Source organism: Crocuta crocuta, unplaced genomic scaffold (assembly GCF_008692635.1).
Source record: "Crocuta crocuta isolate KB4526 unplaced genomic scaffold, BGI_CrCroc_1.0 scaffold687, whole genome shotgun sequence".
Classification (NCBI taxonomy): Eukaryota; Metazoa; Chordata; class Mammalia; order Carnivora; family Hyaenidae; genus Crocuta; species Crocuta crocuta.
Genome location: NW_027530182.1, coordinates 833,255 through 852,687, shown reverse-complemented (window position 1 = coordinate 852,687; position 19,433 = coordinate 833,255). Strand labels below are relative to the sequence as shown.

Below are 19,433 nucleotides of genomic sequence, written 5' to 3'. Positions count from 1 at the left end.
GAGCATGCATGCGTGAGTGGGAGAGGGGCAGAGAGAGAGGGAAACAGGATCTGAAGTGGGCTGTTCTCTGAGAGCGGAGAGGCCGATGCAGGGCTGGAACCCATGAGCTGCAAGATCATGCCCTGAGCCACAGTTGGTCACTTAACTGACTGAGCCACCTAGGCGCCTCTAATAATTTTTTTTTAATGAATAAACTTTGGTTTCTGAGCTGATTTCGATTTACAGAAGAATTGAACAAGGTTCTCATGTACACCCTGTCCACTAGGTTCCTCCAGTTGTTAACATCTTGTATTATTATGGTGTCTTTATTAATAATTGATGAGCCAATCATGATTATCTAAAGCCCATAGTTTCATTAAGGTTCACTTGCGATGTTGTACACTCTATGGGTGTTGATGAATGTTTAATGACCTGTATCCATTACAGTGGTAAGTTTTTCAAGAAGTTTTAGAAAAAACTCCGATTGGCCTGGGGCAGAAAAGGGAAGAAAGTGGATTGAGTTTCTTTGAGCCTTGCTCTGTGTGTGTATGCCCGTGTGTGTGCGCGCGCGCGCACGTGCTCGCACGAGTGTCTGGGGACTTTGGCTGAACCATAATACGTGTACATACACCACCATGTTTAACTATTTTAACAACCCTGAAAGGTGTCAACAATTATATAGGTGAGGAAACAGGCCAAGGAAGAATAAGGACCTTGTTCAAGGAAATAGTGGAAGTAGGAGAAATCTGTTGGATCTTATTTAGTCTCTGGCTTCTGTGGTTATCATTATTGCATTTCCTTTCATTTCAGCTGTAATCCTAGAGCAGAGCATTAAGCCTTCCTCTCCCCTTCCTCCTCCTTCTCTTGTATTAGATTTATAACATTATTTATGAAAAACAAATATTTGTGAAAAAAACCTCCAAATACTTGTAAAAATAATGATGTATAGGTCACAGCCTAATGTCCAAATTGTGCTAAGATCCTCAGCAGAGAAGAAAGATAAGACTCCTTAGAGTTCTGTTAAGTTTAATTATTTGTTGGTTTTAAGAATTGCAGATTTTTTTGGGGCGCCTGGGTGGCTTAGTCGNGAACTGCAGATGTTTTTTTTTTTTTTAAGAATTCAATGTTCATTTTCTTGTAATGACGCCCATCTCCCTGAAGGACGGGTGCAAGTTGCTAGGTGATGGCGAGAGATGTTCACTTGGAGATCTTGTCCTGAGTGAAGGCTTTGCCCACATGCTGGAAGGCGTGCTCCCGGGGAAAGTGCTCTCCAGCCAGCGTCTGGGTCTCCTTGCTCCCAGACTCTGCGTATGTGACTGGTAGTTTTTCACTTCATTGCACCCCAGCATTTGATACTGTGGTGTGCTTTCTGTGCTGCTTGCACAGTGACTCACACAGCAGGCCAATCGGTTCTCTCACCTTTAGCAAATCACTTAGTTCCTCAGGGCCACTCTTTCCTCTTCTTGACCTCCGTGGGTGCTGGAGCTTACAGCCTGGGGTTCAGGAAGGTGGGCCTTGGAGCCTGTCTGCTGAGTTTGGAATGCCAGCTACATCATTTATTAGCATTTGCCTCAGACAAATTCCTTATCTGTTTCCTTAGAATCAGAATCCTTAGAATAGAATAGAATAGAATAGAATAGAATAGAATAGAATAGAATAGTTGGTTGTGGAATCAGATGCACCAAAACAGTGTCAGATGCAAAGCAAAGGCGTAACACTTGATGGTGATCATGTTGGTCAAGTAAAATTTGGAAGGAGAAGCTCCTTCCAACCCTAGAAGCCTGTGGCTTTTGATGTAGTGTGACTTAGGCTCAAACAACATTACATTTTTTATCATTTATCACCTAGTTTCTGAAGTCATCAGAAACATTTCCATTTCCGCAGTTCTTTTAACAAGAGTATTTTTGATAGTTGGCCTCTTTTCTGCACCAGACATCTGCGAGTTTGGATTTTATCATTAGCTATGGCATACGGGTAAGAGGGTCAGGTTAATATTGTACAGCTCCAGGAGCGATGCTGGGGAGTAATTTTCTGAATGTCTGAGCATCCCTTTTCATGATGAAGTATTTCATCTCAAATAGTACAAGTTCTTTAAGTGTAAACTGTTGCGTTTGATAAACTCATTAGAGCATTTTGCTCATAGCTATTGTAGCAATACCACTTTGTATCATAATGTACCTGGTTATAAATCTCTCTCCCGCAGACCTCAGTTTCTCAAATGTAGGGATTATACCTTAGTTAAGTGTCTCATGTGTTGTCTCTCCACTCATTTACACAAAAACCGTGTTTCTGATATAACATCTACTTGGTGATTCTTTGTGCTACATTCTTTCTTTTATCTTCAAACATCCCCTTTTCACCTTTCTACATCCCATTTGTTCCTTGTAATTTAGCTCTCGCCTTGTAGACCTCCCCAGCCTGTCTCAAATGCCACCCTCCTACTTCTTCCTGTGGCACACAATGCATGCCACCATTACAGCGTTTAGCACTCTTTGTGAATTCATGGTTTACGTGTCTGTCTTTCTCTATTACCCTATAAACTCTCTGAGAGCAAGAACCTTTTCTTTTTGTCTTTGTTATCCTTAGTTTAGCACTTGTCACAAAGTGGACATTGGACAATTGTTTGTACCATGAATGAACAAATGAATTTGTCCTATTCAAACAGAGAACCAGGGTGTGTTTTTAAAAAGGGAATTGGGGGCGCCTGGGTGGCTCTGTCAGTTAAGCGTCCGATTTCAGCTCAGCTCATGATCTCACGGTTCGTGGGCTCGAGCCCCATGTCAGCCTGAAACCTGCTTTGGATTCCATGTCTCCATCTCTCCCTGCCCCTCCCCCACTTGTGCCTGTCTCTTTGTCTGTCTCAAAAATAAATAAACATTAAAACAGATAAATAAACATTAAATAAAAAAAGAATCTTACTTTTGGACAACTGGGTGTTTCATTCTGCATCATTAAAAGATGCAGAATTCACTCAGGAAGAGGAAAACCAATTTCAATCAGGGTAGCTCTGGTTGGAAAGGTCCTAGGGGTGAGTTTGGGTGTGTACACATGGTTAATCCTAGGTGAAGAACAGGTCTAGTCAACCATAGAGAATGTGTTTTTCATTCTATTTAATTTATTCAATTAAAACAAGCTGTTGTGAAAATTTGCATGATACAACCCTCTGGCTACAAGCAAAGTGAATGTAAATTATGGCCCCTTCCTAATCTTCAAGGAAATGCCTTTGATGGCTTAAGAAACTTCAATAGTCATTAAAAACAACTGTAAATCCTGTAAATTGAGGGCACAGAACCTTTTCCCTCTGCCATCCATTTTCTCTAGCTTTGAAGGTAGTATTAGTGAAAGGTATTTGTAGAGAAAGTCCAGATGTCTGGTTTCCCAGGAGTGGCCTGGAATTTGAATTTCTGATGTAGACTCGTTACGTATGGATTTAGCAGGTATGACTAGAAATTTTGGAGATACCATGTGGCCATTCTATATTTCTGTGAAACCTAGTGTTTCTTGAGTGATATCTTAAAGAACCAGGGTTTTGTATGGGGGCGAGGAGGGTTGCTGTCTTTGCAGACTTTGGGCCTAAAGGTTTTTTTCCTCCCTCAGGACTCTTTAGAGCCTCTGATATGTTCATATTACATTGTGAATCTTAAAAAAAAACAAAAACAAAACCCCCCACAGACTTAGCATTCTGTGCTTCAGATATATTTGGACATAGAAGACTTTTTTTGTGTAAAAAACTTTTAACATCTCCAAAATGTGTATTTTGAGAAACACAGTTTGCACCATGTGGCCTTTATCGGTGGGGTAGACAGTGAACTGTTGAAGAAAGCTGAGAATGGAAACCTAATGAGTTTGTGTGGTAGTCAAAGATCTATCTTTGCCACCTTGGTCTTGACAGCAGAGCCTGAGGGAAGGCTTTCTCCATAGTTCTGGGAGTCTGTCGGGGCTTGTTGAGTTCTGGGAAGAAAGTACTGAAAAGGATATTTCTGGACTGAGCATCTGTGATTTAAGTGAGCTGCACGGGATAGTGGACGTTGCTGTGGTCTGGATGTGAGACTGAAGATTCCAATCCAGGCTTGGTCTCCAGATACCTGTGTAATCTTGGTGTTGAAAACGGATTAAAGGAGACAGTTTTGGTGATAGAAAACAAACTTTATTTAAAACTTTATGAGGTGGACAGTCGTCTTTCAGAGAAGTACAAAATGGGTCGGAAGACAAGAAGCATTTATAGGATAAAGAATGAAGAACAAGGAAGAAACACATAGAGAATATCTGATTGGTTGGGGCCACATAGTCAACCTCAGTTAAGGGGAAGGTATAGAATTGGCTTGGCGTTTGGGGGTTGGGGTGATTGAGTATCCTTCGTTTCTGGTCAAGCGGAGCATTTACAGGGACACGAAAATTTCCTAAGTTTCGGTTTGCTGACGTGGCATCCTGGGTAGTGGTGCCTCCATCTTATGCCTAGAAATTTATTTCAACATTGCTAATGTCACTTCTGCCATGGGACTTTTTTTCTTCTGTAAAATGAAGGGGCTTCTAGAAGAGAATATGCAATTGGCTTATGGACATTAAAAATAAATATAAAGCACAATCTCAAGGAAACAAAAGAATGCGAGATAAATAGTGACAGGATACAACATTTAACTTGGGAAGTGAGCAAAGATTAAAGGGATGATATGGAATGTGGGCAAAACTTGTAAGGGTTTCAAACCAGCACCATTTTTCTAGAAAGTATGCTTATCAGGAAGCTCAAAATAAATTTATACCATTTGATCTTTTAATTCCACCACTAGAGGGGCGCCTGGGTGGCTTAGTCGGTTAAGCGTCCGACTTTCGCTTGGGTCTCACGGTTCGTGGGTTCGAGGCCCGCGTCGGGCTCTGTGCTGACTGCCAGCTCAGAGCCTGGAGGCTGTTTCAGTCTGTAACTCCCTCTCTCTCTGACCCTCCCCTGCTCACGCTGTCTCTCTCTCTCTCTCCTAGAAATAAATAAAACATTAAAAAAAATTAAAAAAAAATTAATTCCACCACTAGAAAACTACCAAAAGGAAAAAACCAGAAAAAGAAACTAATTTATAATTATGGATTTTTCATCACAAGCTACTGACATGGCAACTTCTTCAACATAACAATGGAATGACAGTAGAAATCATAGTATACCCACATCCCGGATATGGTGCACAGAGGAAAAGTAAGATCACAAGGAAAGTTTAATAATATGGAAAATGCTTAGACTAGAATGTTATGTTAGTAGGAAAAGATGGTCCACCCTCTTTTTATAGCATGATTTTAATTAAGTTTAAAAATTGTATGTATATACAATTTTGTGTATTTGAAAACCTAAGGATGTTTTCTTTGGGTGTTGGGAAAGTGAATTTTTTCCTTTTCTTTGTATTTCTGTATTTTTATCCTTCAGTTAATGAACATGCATTTCTTTTATATTAAGAAAAGGAGGTTATTTTCTTTCTCTAAAAAATATTTATTTTTGAGAGAGAGCGTGAGTGAGGGAGGTGCAGAGAGGAGGGTTCAGAGGATCTGAAGTGGGGTTTGTGCTGACAGCAGTGAGCCTGACATGAGGCTTGAACTCATGAACCTCAAGATCATGACTTGAGCCAAAGTCAGATGCTTAACTCACTGATCCACCCAGTCACCCCAAAAGGAGGTGGTTTAAAAACAAAACAAATAAAATAAATTAATAAAGAAACAGAGGATATGGGCTTTTTGATTTCTAAAGTTTCTCCTAAACCACACATTCCATGATTTAGATTATATTTTAGAAAAAATTGCGAAGTGGAGGAAGCAGAATGTTATAAAACAGAATCAACACATATTTTATTGATTTGATAGACTGGAATTTTGAGGAGGCCTGTTTGCCTTGAGGTCTTTAAATTGTGCTTGCTGGTAGTGATAGAAGTCAGGAACACTGAGATGCTGGTAGGCGGGGCATCTGCACTCATTATCTGCTCTTAAAGTCACAGCTACTTCTTTGAGAGAACATTGCCTCCAGTGAAACTCTAGCTGAGTTGAGTCAGTGAAACTCTAACTGATTGGGCAGCAATCAACAATTGCTGTCTGGAACCAGAAAGAAAATTTTTAAGGGTTTGCATGCTTTAAGAAAAAGACCTGGGCAGGGGTAGTCAGTGAAACAGTTGTAAGGAATGTTAAGATTTTGTTGTGATGTATAACATAGTGGTTAAGCGCCTGGGTCCTGGAGTTAGGCCAAACTTGGTTATAGTCACAAAGGCACAGACTCAGAGTCAAGCTGATGACCTTGGGCAAGTTACTTAACATCTTTGCACCTCATTTTCCAAATCTGTAAAATCACTATCTACCTCCTAAAACGGTTGCAGGAATTAGACAAAGATGATAGATATATGTATTATTTTGAACAGTGCCTAGCCCTTAATAAGTACTTAATCAATGTTAGTTCTTATGATCATTATGTCACTTTCTTAAGTCATTGTCTATAAAATCAGAATAATAGTAGAAAGTGCTTTGTAGATATTTTGTGAGAGGTAAGTGAAAACATACGTGTAAAGAATACAGCTCAGTGGCTGTATATAATAGGTAATCAAAACGTGAGAAAAGGAAGATAAAAATTGTTAAAGAAAAAACAATCTTAGAAGCCACAAGCGATTGCTTTCTGCTGTATGATTCTATTCTCCCTCTTTGAGAGAATTCTTTCTGGAAATCCTGCATTGGACAAGATAGTCAAGGAGTTTTCACTCTCGTGGGGTCACTGAACAATTAAAGCTCCATCAGAGTTCATGAGCTTCACAGAGAGAAGAACCGTTTTCTTGTCTGTGTCTTCCGAACGCTTCGCTTCTTTTATAGTATGATTCCACTTCTGTCTGCTGGAGAGACTAGGATGAGACAGCCATGGGACTGGAGGGAAGAGCCCTGCGCCAAGGACTCCACCGGCTTATTTCTGGGCTCTGCTGCTTCCGCCATGACCTCTGGCAAGTCTTTGAGTGTAAACTTCTCTTTCCCTATAGCAAGAAGCAATTAGACTTCTCTCTCTCTCCCAGGGGGTGTTCAGGTCAGAAGAGGCAGTGGATCTAAAGTCTTTGGTAAAGTCTGTGTAAGTCCTAATTTCCTCCGCCAAAACACAAAACAGTTGGTTGTGCTCTGTGGCTACAATTCTTCTGACTGCCGGGTTCATTGCTCCTCAGTGAATCAGTTTCTGTCACATATGAGTTGAATCCAATTCAGTTGTCCTATGGAGAATTATATCCAGCTACAAGTTTTCGCTCGAAACTTGTACATTTGATTTATATGGGTTACTTTGGAAATTGATGTGGGTGAAAATAGTGATGATTAAAAAAAAACTCATCAAAGAAATTCCACGATGGCTCCTAAGTTCATTCTGACTGGTGTTTTCAAGATTTTAATATGAAGGAAAAGCTAGAAAAAGTCTTCTTGGCTTTCTTTCTCAGACTAGGCAAGGATATCAAAATCTCTCTGTGTTTGAGTGGGTGGGAATGGGTTGATTCTGCGTTGGCTATTTTTAACTTAAATCTACCTTATTAATTTTTATTTTTCACTCAGTTTCGTTATTTATTTCTTTAATTTTAAATTGAAGTATAATTAACATAGAGCATTATGTTAGTTTGAGATGTATGATATAACGATTCAGTATTTCTGTGCTCATCACAATACATATACACTTAATCCCCTTTACCTGTTTTACCCATTCCCCCACTGATTTCCCCTCTGGCAACCACCAGTTTGTTCTCTGTGTTTAAGGGTCTGTTTTTTTGTTCATCTTTTTTTTTTTCTCTTTGTTCTTTTGTTTGGTTTCTTTAATCTGACATATTAGCGAAATCATATGGTATTTGTCTCTCCCTGATTTACTTATTTCATTTAGTATTATATCTTCTAGTTCCATCCATGTTGTAGCAAATAGCAAGATTTCATTCCTTGTTTATAGCTGAGTAATATTCCATTGTGTGTGTGTGTGTGTGTGTGTGTGTGAGTGTGTATACATACAATGGAATACATATATATATCACATCTTTATCCATTCATCTATCAATGGACATTCGGAGTGCTTCCATATCTTGGCTCTTGTAAATAATGCTGCAGTATCATAGAGGTGCATATATCTTTTTGAATTGGTGTTTTCATTTTCTTTGGGCTTATTGGGTTCTGTTCTTTCAGGTTTATTTTCATGTTTAAAGACTTGAGGGTACTTGTAAAATCTAAAGCTGTGAATCAGGAGGTAATAGCATCAAGTATGGGGAAGACAAAAAGTTCCATGTTTCCATCATCTTCCCATCATCTTCCCTTGATTGGTAACACTTAACCTGGATCACTGAGGAGAGAGGATCAGGCTGCATATAGGAGCTCTACATGCAGCAAAGCAAACAAATAGCTATGAATGAGTATTGTGCAAGAGGAGGAAGGTCCATCTCTTACCTTGAGTAGCTACCATTGCAACCTTTTAAAGAGGAGCAGTGGTAAGTAGGATTCTTATCAAGCACATTATCACTGACTACTAAAAATTTCCATTGCAGAGAAAGCTGGGGAATACAAGCAGGATCCATTCTTCTCTTGATGTGCACAGAATATCTTAGATAAGTGACAGGAGTATCCTGTTTTTATTAACCTAAGGAATACATGCTCCTAAGGTTAAAACAAATGTGTAATTATGAAGTAAATACTGGCTCACATTCCTTACCCCCCTCCACCAGGAAATAATACTAAATTACTTTCTTCTGTTCAGGAAATTTACCAAGAAAGAAAGTTTGATTCCAGAAACATTTTTGAATTGTTATAAGGAAACATTCAAAGCAGAGTGGTCCACCACTTTTCAGGACCTCTTTTCACTCCTTCTTTATTGACTTGTACAGGTATTATTAAGATCCCTGATTTCCACAGGAAGGATTAAAAGGCAATGGTGAGAACACAGTTGGCCTATAAGAACAGAACGGCTTTGCAGCCACAACATGAGGAGTTTGAAATGCTGAGAAGCAGTTGAACCCAGCAAACTAGCTGAGACAGGATTTGTTGCTATTGCAGGGTCAAATTAANTTCTTGATCCATTCGTCCGTTGATGGACACTTAGGCTCTTACCATGTTTTGGCTATTGTGGAGAGTGCTGCTATGAACATTGGGGTACATGTGCTCCTATGCATCAGCAGCAGGGTCAAATTAAATTTAAAGTGGCTAAAAGGCAGTTTACAAGGTCCCTGGAAGAATTTAGCCACCTTTCTGCTTCCACTTCTGAGTGTTCTGACAGATTCTGCTGCCCTGTGGGTGCTCAGATCAAGCAGGCTGAACAAGCTGCGGGACCATGGGTTCTGAGTGTCTGACTTGGCCCTATGTGGGGACCAGAAAGTGGAGTTCTCAAGAAGGGCTATATCAGGGTCTCCTCAAGTAAATGTTGGTTACCTCTGGATGTTGTAATTTTGTATCAGAGACAAGAGAATTCTACTAGTTAATTTGGGGGAAGATTAAAGACTCATCATCATCATCATCAATGAAACCTTGTGTGATTCAGAGCCCTGATTTCCTTTGCTATTGTTGTATGGTTTTTGTTTGGTTGTTTGCTCTTTTCTTCTCCATCTGTTTCTCAGAATCCTTCTCTCTCCCCTCACCTACTGCCTTCTTCAAGTGAAAAATCAGAACAGTATTTTCCATGGAATGTCCACATATTTGGTGTTCCCCAAAGAGAAAAAATTGGTGTACCCGAAGAGAAAAATACAAGAGCAAAATTCAAATGTGAAGAAAACATAAATACAACATACTCTATTTGATCTTCACTGAGCCTGATTTTGCAGACGTCATCCAGGCCCAACTGACTGAAGGATGTTTGGTTTTGAGCTTGGAAATTATTACTCTTGCACCCTTCATTTCCTCCAAGCTGTGTTGCTTCAGGTTGTTTCCAAAATACTGGAAATCATTTTTTACTACTGGAGCCTGTCTTAAGATTATGAGGAAGAGAAAGAGTCAATGAGGATGTGAATAGAACGTACTCTGGTTTGTGCTGAACCTGATTCTGGTGCCTTCGCCAAGGTCCAAGTCTGGCCATTCTATTTTTCTCAACACAAGCTTTACTCTTATTCTTTTGATACATTTTGTAAAAATAATGCTATATGTGTATGGGGCTTAATAATTAGAATATTTCCACATGGATTATTTTGTTGGTCTAACAGGGAAACTGGAAATGAGAGGATGGATAGCTCCATTTTTAAAAGAGGAAACTAATGTTCATCAGAATCAAGCTTTGGTAGAACCTGGGTGTCTCAGTTGGTGGAGGGTCTGACTCTTGATTTCTACTCAGGTCATGATCCCAAGGTTGTGAGATCAAGCCTCACATCTGGCTCCGTGCTGAGCATGGAGTCTGCTTAAGATTCTCTCTCTCCTTCTCTCTCTATCCCTTTCCCCCACTCACACTCTCTCTTTCCCTAAAAAATAAAAAATATAGTAATAAAGATATAAAAGGATTAAGATTCAAATCTGTATTTTTGGAATTCAGGTCTATTTCCATATCATGGTGGCTCAGGGACCCCCAGAAATAAATTTCCTCCTTTCTCTTATCTCTTCCTTGTTGATAAACATTAGGATCTTGATCTGTATGCTTATCTCCTAATTAAGTACTTATTATGATATAATTAGAGAATGAGCTATTGCCCCATATGCTATTAGGTAAGAAGGCACAAAATTTAGCTGATTGGTGACTGAATTAAATTAATAGAAACACTTGAAGAATCAGGGGATTGACAGTTCAGTCATGAGTACCAAAATAAACCCCAAATAACAGTGGGTTAAACAAGAAAGAAGTTTACATTCTCTGCCTTGTAAAATTCTGGAAGAATGGGCTGGTATGGTGACTCTACTTTGCAAATGTCTCAGAGACCCAGGCCCTTTCTAGCCCACAGCTCTGGCAGCCTATGGTGTGGCCCTATCTCTTGTGTGCAAGGGAACATCCTCAAATCTAGGCAGAGGATGGAGGGAATCATAAAGATATATCCATAAATAAAAAAAGATAAACATTCTCACCTTTGTGAGGGAGACGGGAAGAAAAAGTATCAACAAGCAAATGAATTGTTAGATGATTATGAGGGCTAAGGTTAAAAACATAGCAGAAAAGGATGCTAAGGATGGGAATGTATAATTCTAAGGAATGGTTAGGTGTGGTACACTGCCAATATGACATTTGATGGAAATCTGGGAGGCGGTGAGGTGGGAAGAAGGATATCTGAGGGAAGAATGTTCCAGAGGGAACAGTAAATGGGAAGGGTCTGGATGGGAGCAAGAGGAGGAGGCTAATCTTAATTTGTTTGAGGAAAAGCAAAGACACTAGCGTGGCTAGAGCTGAAGAAGCCAATGGAAGACACACAAGATGAGAGGAGAGGAGTAAAGGGAGGAACAGATTATATACATTGTTGCCTCATGGCTTTTACTGGAAGATGAGAAGCCATTGGAGGTTTGGGGTGTGGAAATGACCCCAGTAATATTTAATAGAACCCATGGCTGCCATGATATGTTTTGAAGATGAGTGCATTCAATTTATATTGCTGTGTAAACAAATCCCTACAAACATAATGGCTTAAGACAATACAGATTTCTTATGTCACAGTTTACACTGGTCAAGAGTCTGGTTACAGCTTACCTGGGTTCCCTGCTTCAGGCTACATTCAAGGGGTCAACTGGATACCAGTTTTATTTTTAATGTTTATTTATTTTGAGAGAGAGAGAGAAACAGAGAGAGACAGTGACAGTGTGAGCATGAGTGAGGGAGGGGTAGGGGGAGAGAGGGAGAGAGAATCCCAAGCAGGCATCACACTGTCAGCTCAGAGCCCCATTTGAGGCTCAGTCTCACAAACCATAAAAACATGGCTGGAGCTGAAATCAAGAATCAGATGCCTAACCCACTGAGCCACCCAGGTGCCCCTGGTTACCAGTCTTATTTAGAGCCTTGATTTAGGATGAATCTTCCTCCAAGCTAATTAAGCTGTTCTCAGAATTCATGTCCTTCTGACACAGGAGCTCCTGGAGGCTTCTTCAAGTTCAGCAGGAGAGCCTCTAGCACCAGTCATCTGGGATTCTTACATTACATAGTGTAACCATGGGAATGACATCCCATCACCGGTGCCTTATTCTGTTGGTTGGGAGCCTCACAGGTTCTGCTGTCACCTAAGGAGAGAGAACTTCTGGATGCTAGGAGGCTGGGATCATTGGAGGTCACCCTAAGGTGTGTCCACCACAACGAACAAATAGGACTCTGTTACTATTGTTTGGATGTAGACCTATCACAGAGACAAAGGAGAGAACAACTGAAAAAGTTGGATGCCATTAGCTGAGATCCGGGAGAGGGAGGGAGGGAAGGCCAAGAGCACACATTTGGCGACATGAAGAATGAGATACCCATTAAGCATCCCTAGAGAGATGTCGCCTAGACGGTGGCATATGGAATCCAGAATTAAGGGAGGAGGTTAGAGATATAAATTTGGGACTCATTAGCATATAAGTGGTATTTAAAGCCAAGGAATGAGATCACTAGGGTGTGAAGGTAGATAAAAAACCAGTCCAAGGCCTAGACCCTAAGCTCTCCACATTAAAAAGTCAGGGGATAAGGGAAGAAGCAGTAAAGGAAAAGGGAGGCAATAGGGAGATGAGAGGAGGTGTACAAGAGCATGACATCTTTGTGGCCTTTCCAGGTTGATTGAGTTTTTTTAAAAGTTTCCTTTTAAAAGGGAAAAGGTTTTCCCCTTAGCTCTCAGCTTTGGGAGCACTCAGCCTCCCTCTTCTCTCTGAATGTGCTGCTTTTTTGTGTGTGGTCTTGGATGCCAAAAGTGCATCGAAACCAGGGTTGACTTTGTTTGGAAGGTTCAACAACCAGGTTTGTGTTCGTGCCCAAAGAAGCCCACCGAATTCAGCAGGAATGTGGCCAGCACTGTCAGTGGGAACATGGAAACTGTTTTAGTTTGAGTCTGACATCATAAAAAAAAAAAAAAACTGTTCTGTGAAGTGTACACTCTCTCAGATATCAGGTGACACATGTCACATACTACCTCAAAAGTGAAAGGTTTTAAACAACGACAAGGGAATGAGTCTTCCCTTGATGTATTGGATGTGAATTTTTGTGTACACCCTTTGGCCAAACATTTATTTCAGTATCCATTGGTTATGTACAGAAATGATGGAAATCATTAAAATGTAAAGACCACCTAAGGGCATAAGAAGCCACCATTGGGATCGTTCTCTGAACTTAAGGATGTATTGCAATACGTTTTACTTCGCAGAGTCATTACTGCTGTATGAAACACAGAGAAATAATCTTGAAATTCTAATGTGGTTAAAGTAGAAAGAAAGACCCCATTTGTGCAAATTCAGTACATTATAATGTAATTAGCATTATAGATAATGCGAATATGCATGTATACACTGAGTCATTAGCTGTGCCTACTGAAGCTATGTTATTTGATTCTGAGTCTCCTTTACGTGTAAACAGAAATCCAAATGTTCACTTAGAAGAGTGGATCTGTTCTCCAATTTCCACCCAAGTGTTTCTCAGGTGTCTTCCTTGCCCAGCAAAGTCATAACTGTGTCAGGTGACAGATTCGGAAGCTTGTTTCTTATCTGGTAGAAATGATTTAGAACGAATCAGCTTTTAAAACCGTGTGCAAATAATCGACAGCTCCCTTGTACAAATTAGGCTGTAGTCCTCATTTAACCGATGAGGAAACAGAGAAGAGTTCAGCTCCCTCTGAACGCAGTGACCAAACGCTGCCCTTGGGCAGTGAGGCTGGCTGGCTCCTGTTGGACCACACAAGCAACATCCCAACTGGGGCATGTTGAGCCCGGAAGCAGGAGTTACAGGCAGCGTAATGAAATGGCCTCATTGCCTTTCAGATGGGCTGGAGGTCAAGTTCGTTTATTTGTTTTTAATTTAGCTGAAATTAGAGGCGGGTTGAAAGATGCCTTTGCCGGCAGGGATCTTTTAAATAGCTGCACAAACCTTTTGGTCTCTCTGTCGCTTCCCTCCAACCTCTCCTCTCGTTTGCAGGATTAGAAAAGCACTTGGGAGGCACATTCATCTTGCCGGCGTTGTCAGGAGTGATCAGCGAGTTTTATTAAAAGCCCTGGAACTGCCTGAAAAGCCTCCTTGTCTGAGTTTGAAATGAAAGGGGCATGTTAAGATCTTGGGGCACATTGTGGGGACCTCTTGCCCTGCCCCTTGGACTATGAGCTAACATCCCGAGAGGAAACACAGAAGCCCTCCTTTGTTGAAGGGATTTCGCCGGTGGACAAATCGAGCTGGCCCCTGACGGCATGAGCTCTCCGAGTTGGGGAGGGCCCCGTGCCCTGCCGCTGCCGCCACCGCCGCTGCTGTTGCTGTTGCTGTTGCCAGGCTGGGTCGCCCCCACCTTCATCAGTGTCAACCGCGGGGTCAGGGTGATGAAGGGCCGCTCTGCCTTCCTGCTGGGGGATGACCTGAAGTTTGCCATCCCCAAAGAGAAAGACGCTTGCAAAGTAGAAGTTGTGATGAACGAGCCAATGACCCAGAGGGTTGGGAAACTCACTCCACAGGTAGGTGGTACCTGAGATTTTCTGTTGAGTGTGTGTGTTTTTGAGAGAGACAGACAGACAGACAGACAGACAGACAGACAGACAGACAGAAGACTGAGACAGAGACAGAGAAAATGAAACAGTGACAGCCTTCCAAGGGCGAGAGTGGGCAGTCTCCTGTGTAGTGTGTTATGGTCAGTCTTTAGGGGATTATTTCTGCCTCATCCATTGCTAGGTAGGGTGACTTTGGATAAGACATCAGGATTTCAAGATGTGCCTTAGGCCATCTTGTGACTGCAGAACAGCAAAAGTAAAATGTGAAGACATTTTCATCTCTTCCTATCACTTGAACGTTCCCTTGAGTAGGAGGAAAGACATGGAAAAAAGAAGTGAAAATACTTCACTCTAAATATTCATTGTTCTTCAGAGCACCTGGGTGGCTCAGTTGGTTAAGCTTCCGACTTAAGCTCAGGTCATGATCTCGCAATTCCTGGGTTCGAGTCCTGCATCGGGCTCTGTGCTGGAAGCTCAGTTTCTGGGGCCTGCTTTGGATTCTGTGTCTCCTTCTCTCTGCCCTTCTTTCACTCATGCTCTCTCTCTCTCTCTCTCTCTCTTGCTCAAAAAATGAAGACACATTTAAAAAAATAAAATAAATATTCATTGCTCTCCAAAAATGTCTGTCAAAAAATAGTGTCCTTTAGTCACTAAAGGAGACCTTGTCATTTAAGAGGATTCTATGCGTAGTCCTTTTGTAGTATGAAGAGTTACCTTCTAATTCATTAGATTTTAAAAAGTCTGTGTTATATTATGTTTGCTTAAAGTAGGAGTTTATCTCTGTACAAAATAAGAAATTGCTTCTGGTTTTCTTACTTGTTGCTATTGTGGCTTAACTTTCTCCCAGTGTAGACAAGTTTGAGAATGTTCAAATGCTGCTCCTTCTGGAGAAATACACCATTATTTGTGAACTGTGAACATGGATTTTCTTCTCCATTTGACTAAAGAATCGTATTGCAGGAAGTTACTCAACAGTGGTACTAGATGTTGTAGAGATGGACTAACGAGACTTAGATAGATGCTAACTCAAATGGACATCTCAAGACGTCCCATTTACTCCACTCAGAGTACAGTCTGGTTCAGAAACATACCAGAATTCTATGGAGAGCTCTCACTTAGGGAGTTTTCCTGATGTGATAGCAACCAAATATCTCTCTCCAATTTCCCATGAGATTTTCTTTTGCAAGTCGGAGCATCCAGTGGGCACCTTAAACCTGTCAGTATATAATAATGGCCCTCACTGCAAGGGGATTGTATTCCCAAATGTTTGGTAATTGCAACATGACCTGCACTGTGAAAGCATGTTTGATTGGAACTTACCAGTCAGGGAAGGAAGAGAGACCTGGCACAGTTCATATCTAGCACCCAGATGCGATAAATGCAATGTGTGGATGACATGAATTAGCTCAGCTGCAGAAAATGGAGTCCCAATTCCCGGAGTTGAAAGCAAATCCTTGAAATTTGAAAGAGGGATATAGAACCCTAATCCTAGATCTGTACCGATATTTGTGGGTGCCTTATAAAGACTGATGAACTCATAATTTGGTACCCTTCCCATCAATGTATTTTTAAAAACTGTTCAACACTTATTTAGAAGTGAGCCTGAATATTTTGTGGGAGAAGACAAAAAAATTCTTCCTGGTGCCCTCTGGGGCAACCTATGGTCCAGCTGTCTTTAGCTGAAGTTCCAAGCATGCCAAACAGAAACCCTATTATTCACCAGATTCTCCCTTCCTAGGATGCAATTTGGGGAGAATATACTGTGACTTAAGCCAGCCTCTGAGGAGTATCTTCTCCCCATCCCAAATAGCCTCTGACTTATAAACATATATATAGTTTTAAGTATATATATATATGTTTTTAAGTTTTTTAAGTAAAAAATCCAGTTACTAGGAAGAATCTGGAGCAGAAACAACCTGCCTGCCCGGTTTAGGGAAGTCTGGATGGGTAGGCCAGGGATGGGGCTCCAGAAAGTCCCAGGTCATGCCCTTGAGGGCTGTGGCTTAGTGTGCTTCCGTGAGTGCATTTCCGGAAGTAAATCTGGTGTTTCAAATGGATTTAAATGGTCTACAGTAACTGTGTGACTTCTAGCTCCTAAAATTTATTGTGTGGAAAAGGAGGCTGTTGAACTGTGGAGTTTTATTGTCTTTCTGCCAAATATTAGAATTTTGTACCATAAGGAAACCTCTATATCCAGAAAACTTTGTTTCTCAAACTGCCAGGTGCTCTTCCTAGTTAATTATGATACTTTCAACAGAAACAAGATTCCTAAGAAAAGTCTGTTTTGTTTTGTTTTTTTTTTTGAATATGTGCTTATTTTCCATGTGGCCCTCCCCAGGGATTTATTTCTTACAGCGGTTTTGAAATTAAGGATAGCCAAATGCATGTGCTCACACACAAAGCCTAAACATTATTCTTTAATAGCACTTACCAGTAAGTTGAATGCAAGGCTTATGTGAACCCATTTCTAGCAAGATGACTGTATTAACAATACCCCGCTGTGTAATGAACGGTTTTATTTGATTTGCAGAGAAAATGTTTTGTTTAACATCTGTTCAATTAGTGTTTTCATTTCATTACTGAAGTTTGTCTTAGGACCAACAGGTTCATTTTCCTATTGGATATTTGGAAAGGGATTTCAGTTGGCGCACACCAGTACCTTCTGTTTAGATAACCCTCTTGATAGAGTCAATTAGATGAGGTCGGTGGCAATATGTTTTCCTCATGTTTTAGGACAAGACTCCCTCTCGCACAGCACTTCTCACACCTGTTTCGAAGCAAGACGTTTCCTGGGTGGAAAGCACCTCAGTTTAGAGCTGAGCTTGCTTTCTTGACTAGGAAATACAGCAGTAAGAGAACATCTCTAGTTTGAACCAGTTTGCTGTCATTAAAGTGAGTAATGAGTTAGGAATGTGTGACAATTTAATTATAAATTGTAATTGAAAAGCAGTTGAAGTGGAAAAAACCAAGGCTAGACAGTAATTAGAAAAGGATTTAGCTCTCCTTTGTTTTAGTTAGTAAATTTATGGACAATTATGGTTGTCGCCTTTTATAAAAGGAAAACATATTACGAAACATAAAACAGATGTTTCTTTTAACAAAGCAGATTGTCTCTTTATCACCGTGACTATTTGTCAATGATATGGGGAAGGTCTTTCCTTTATCTCCTTCTTTGTTGTCAATTAAAAGGAGGAACCAATGATGTCTGTGGGAAAAGAAGATCATTTGTATTAGTAGTAAAGTCTTCTCAGGCAGAATGATACTGTCTGTAAATGATTGAGCCTGTGACAAAGTATAAGCTAAACACCATGAACTCAACAGTGACGGTATATGTGAATGCCTCAAGGGCATTTCTTTAACACTCTCCAAATGGGATTGGGCAGAGTAAGAGTCAAGGTGTGATTGGGAGAGAAAATTCTTCTTTACATAATTAGGTTTCCCCCAATACAATAGTGAGCAATTTCCGAGTTCTGAGTGAGGTGATGCAGTTAATTATAGTTTTATTTAATACAGGAAATTAGCTTGCTACTTGTCTCATCAACCATTTCTGCTCTTATGTAACCAATGAAGAGGACTTTTGCAAGTATATGAGAAACAAGTGTGGGTTGTGTTTGACCCTGATCAACCACAATAGTGTCCATAGTCAGTGGTTCCAATTTTGAATATAAAAGTGCTCTCTGGAAAAGAAAGAAATAAAAGGAAAAGAAAAAGTATATAATATAAATAAGACAGTGTGTTTGTGTGAGGGGTAATGCGTGCCTTTTCATGCATACACACAGGTAGACCTAACTCAATTGCTACGAACCCCTGAATGGTGTGCGTGTATATTATTTTGATAAATAGAACCATATTTAAAATTTGTTAAAGTTTATTTCTTTATTGTGAGAGAGAGAGAGAGAGGATGATCAGGGGAGAGACAAAGAGAAAAGAGAGAGAGAATCCAAAGCAGACTCTGCACTGTTAGCACGGAGCCCAACTTGGGGCCAGAACTCATGAACAGGGAGATCATGACCTGAGCCAAAACCAAGAGTCAGATGTTCAACTGAGCCACCCAGGCGCCCCAAATGGAACCATATTTTAAGTGTATTATAGACCATAAAAAATAATGATTTCAAGAGATAATTACTCAATATATCTGCTTCATGTGCTTAGATTTTCATAGTTTGGATATTCTCAAAATAAGACACATCTATAGAAAAGCAGGATGGTGAGTGTGCACAGGGGCAGGTAGAGGTGGTGGTGGTTACAACATGCACACACCCACACACACACATACACACATGTACATACCCCACTAACAGACCATAATTTCCCCAGGCAGTATCCTCCTGCCAGAAAAATCAAATCTCGTACCAATTTTTTTTTCACAAATATTTATCCATTTCTTCACATGAACTAGGTCTTTGACTGCCATTTCCTTCCTAACGAAGTAAAGTATATTCACAATGGTTGCCCGATTCTTGATGAAGACTCAGTGAAGCTTAGACTTTACAGGTAAGCAGCACACATAACCGTTCTGTGTATTTCTTAGCGTTTTATTTTACAGATTAATTATCATGACACCAGTTATTAGATTCCAAACAAGAAAGTAATGAGTAGAAATTGAGGACCTACGGAGACGAGGCAAGAATTATAATTGACTTTCAATCGCCTTTATTGGTATCATTTTCCTGGGGGCTTTTATGGAACAAATTTCTGTCCGGTTTCCCTTTAGTTGTACAGGTATCTCTGGCAAGCCACCTTCTTACTTCTGATAGGAAATGAAAATTACAAAATATGAATTCCTAATGGGAAGTAGGAAAATATATTCCAAAGTTGAATGATATTCTTCATTCGATTATCACCTGCTTCGTTAATAAGAAGTACAGTATCTTCTAGTTTTAAACATAGTA

At 40.4% G+C, this 19,433-nt stretch overlaps 1 protein-coding gene across 6 annotated transcripts in view; it reads left to right on the top strand.

The window, feature by feature from the left end:
• FREM1 (FRAS1 related extracellular matrix 1) overlaps positions 1-19,433 on the top strand; it is a 167,629-nt gene that overhangs the window by 13,094 nt on the left and 135,102 nt on the right. For all 6 annotated transcript variants that reach the window (XM_077765043.1, XM_077765041.1, XM_077765042.1 and 3 more), the window contains exons 2-3: positions 13,985-14,508; positions 18,941-19,035. In XM_077765043.1, coding sequence (XP_077621169.1) covers positions 14,251-14,508; positions 18,941-19,035 — 353 coding nt within the window. In that variant the 5' untranslated portion in view covers positions 13,985-14,250. The remainder of the gene's footprint in view (positions 1-13,984; positions 14,509-18,940; positions 19,036-19,433) is intronic.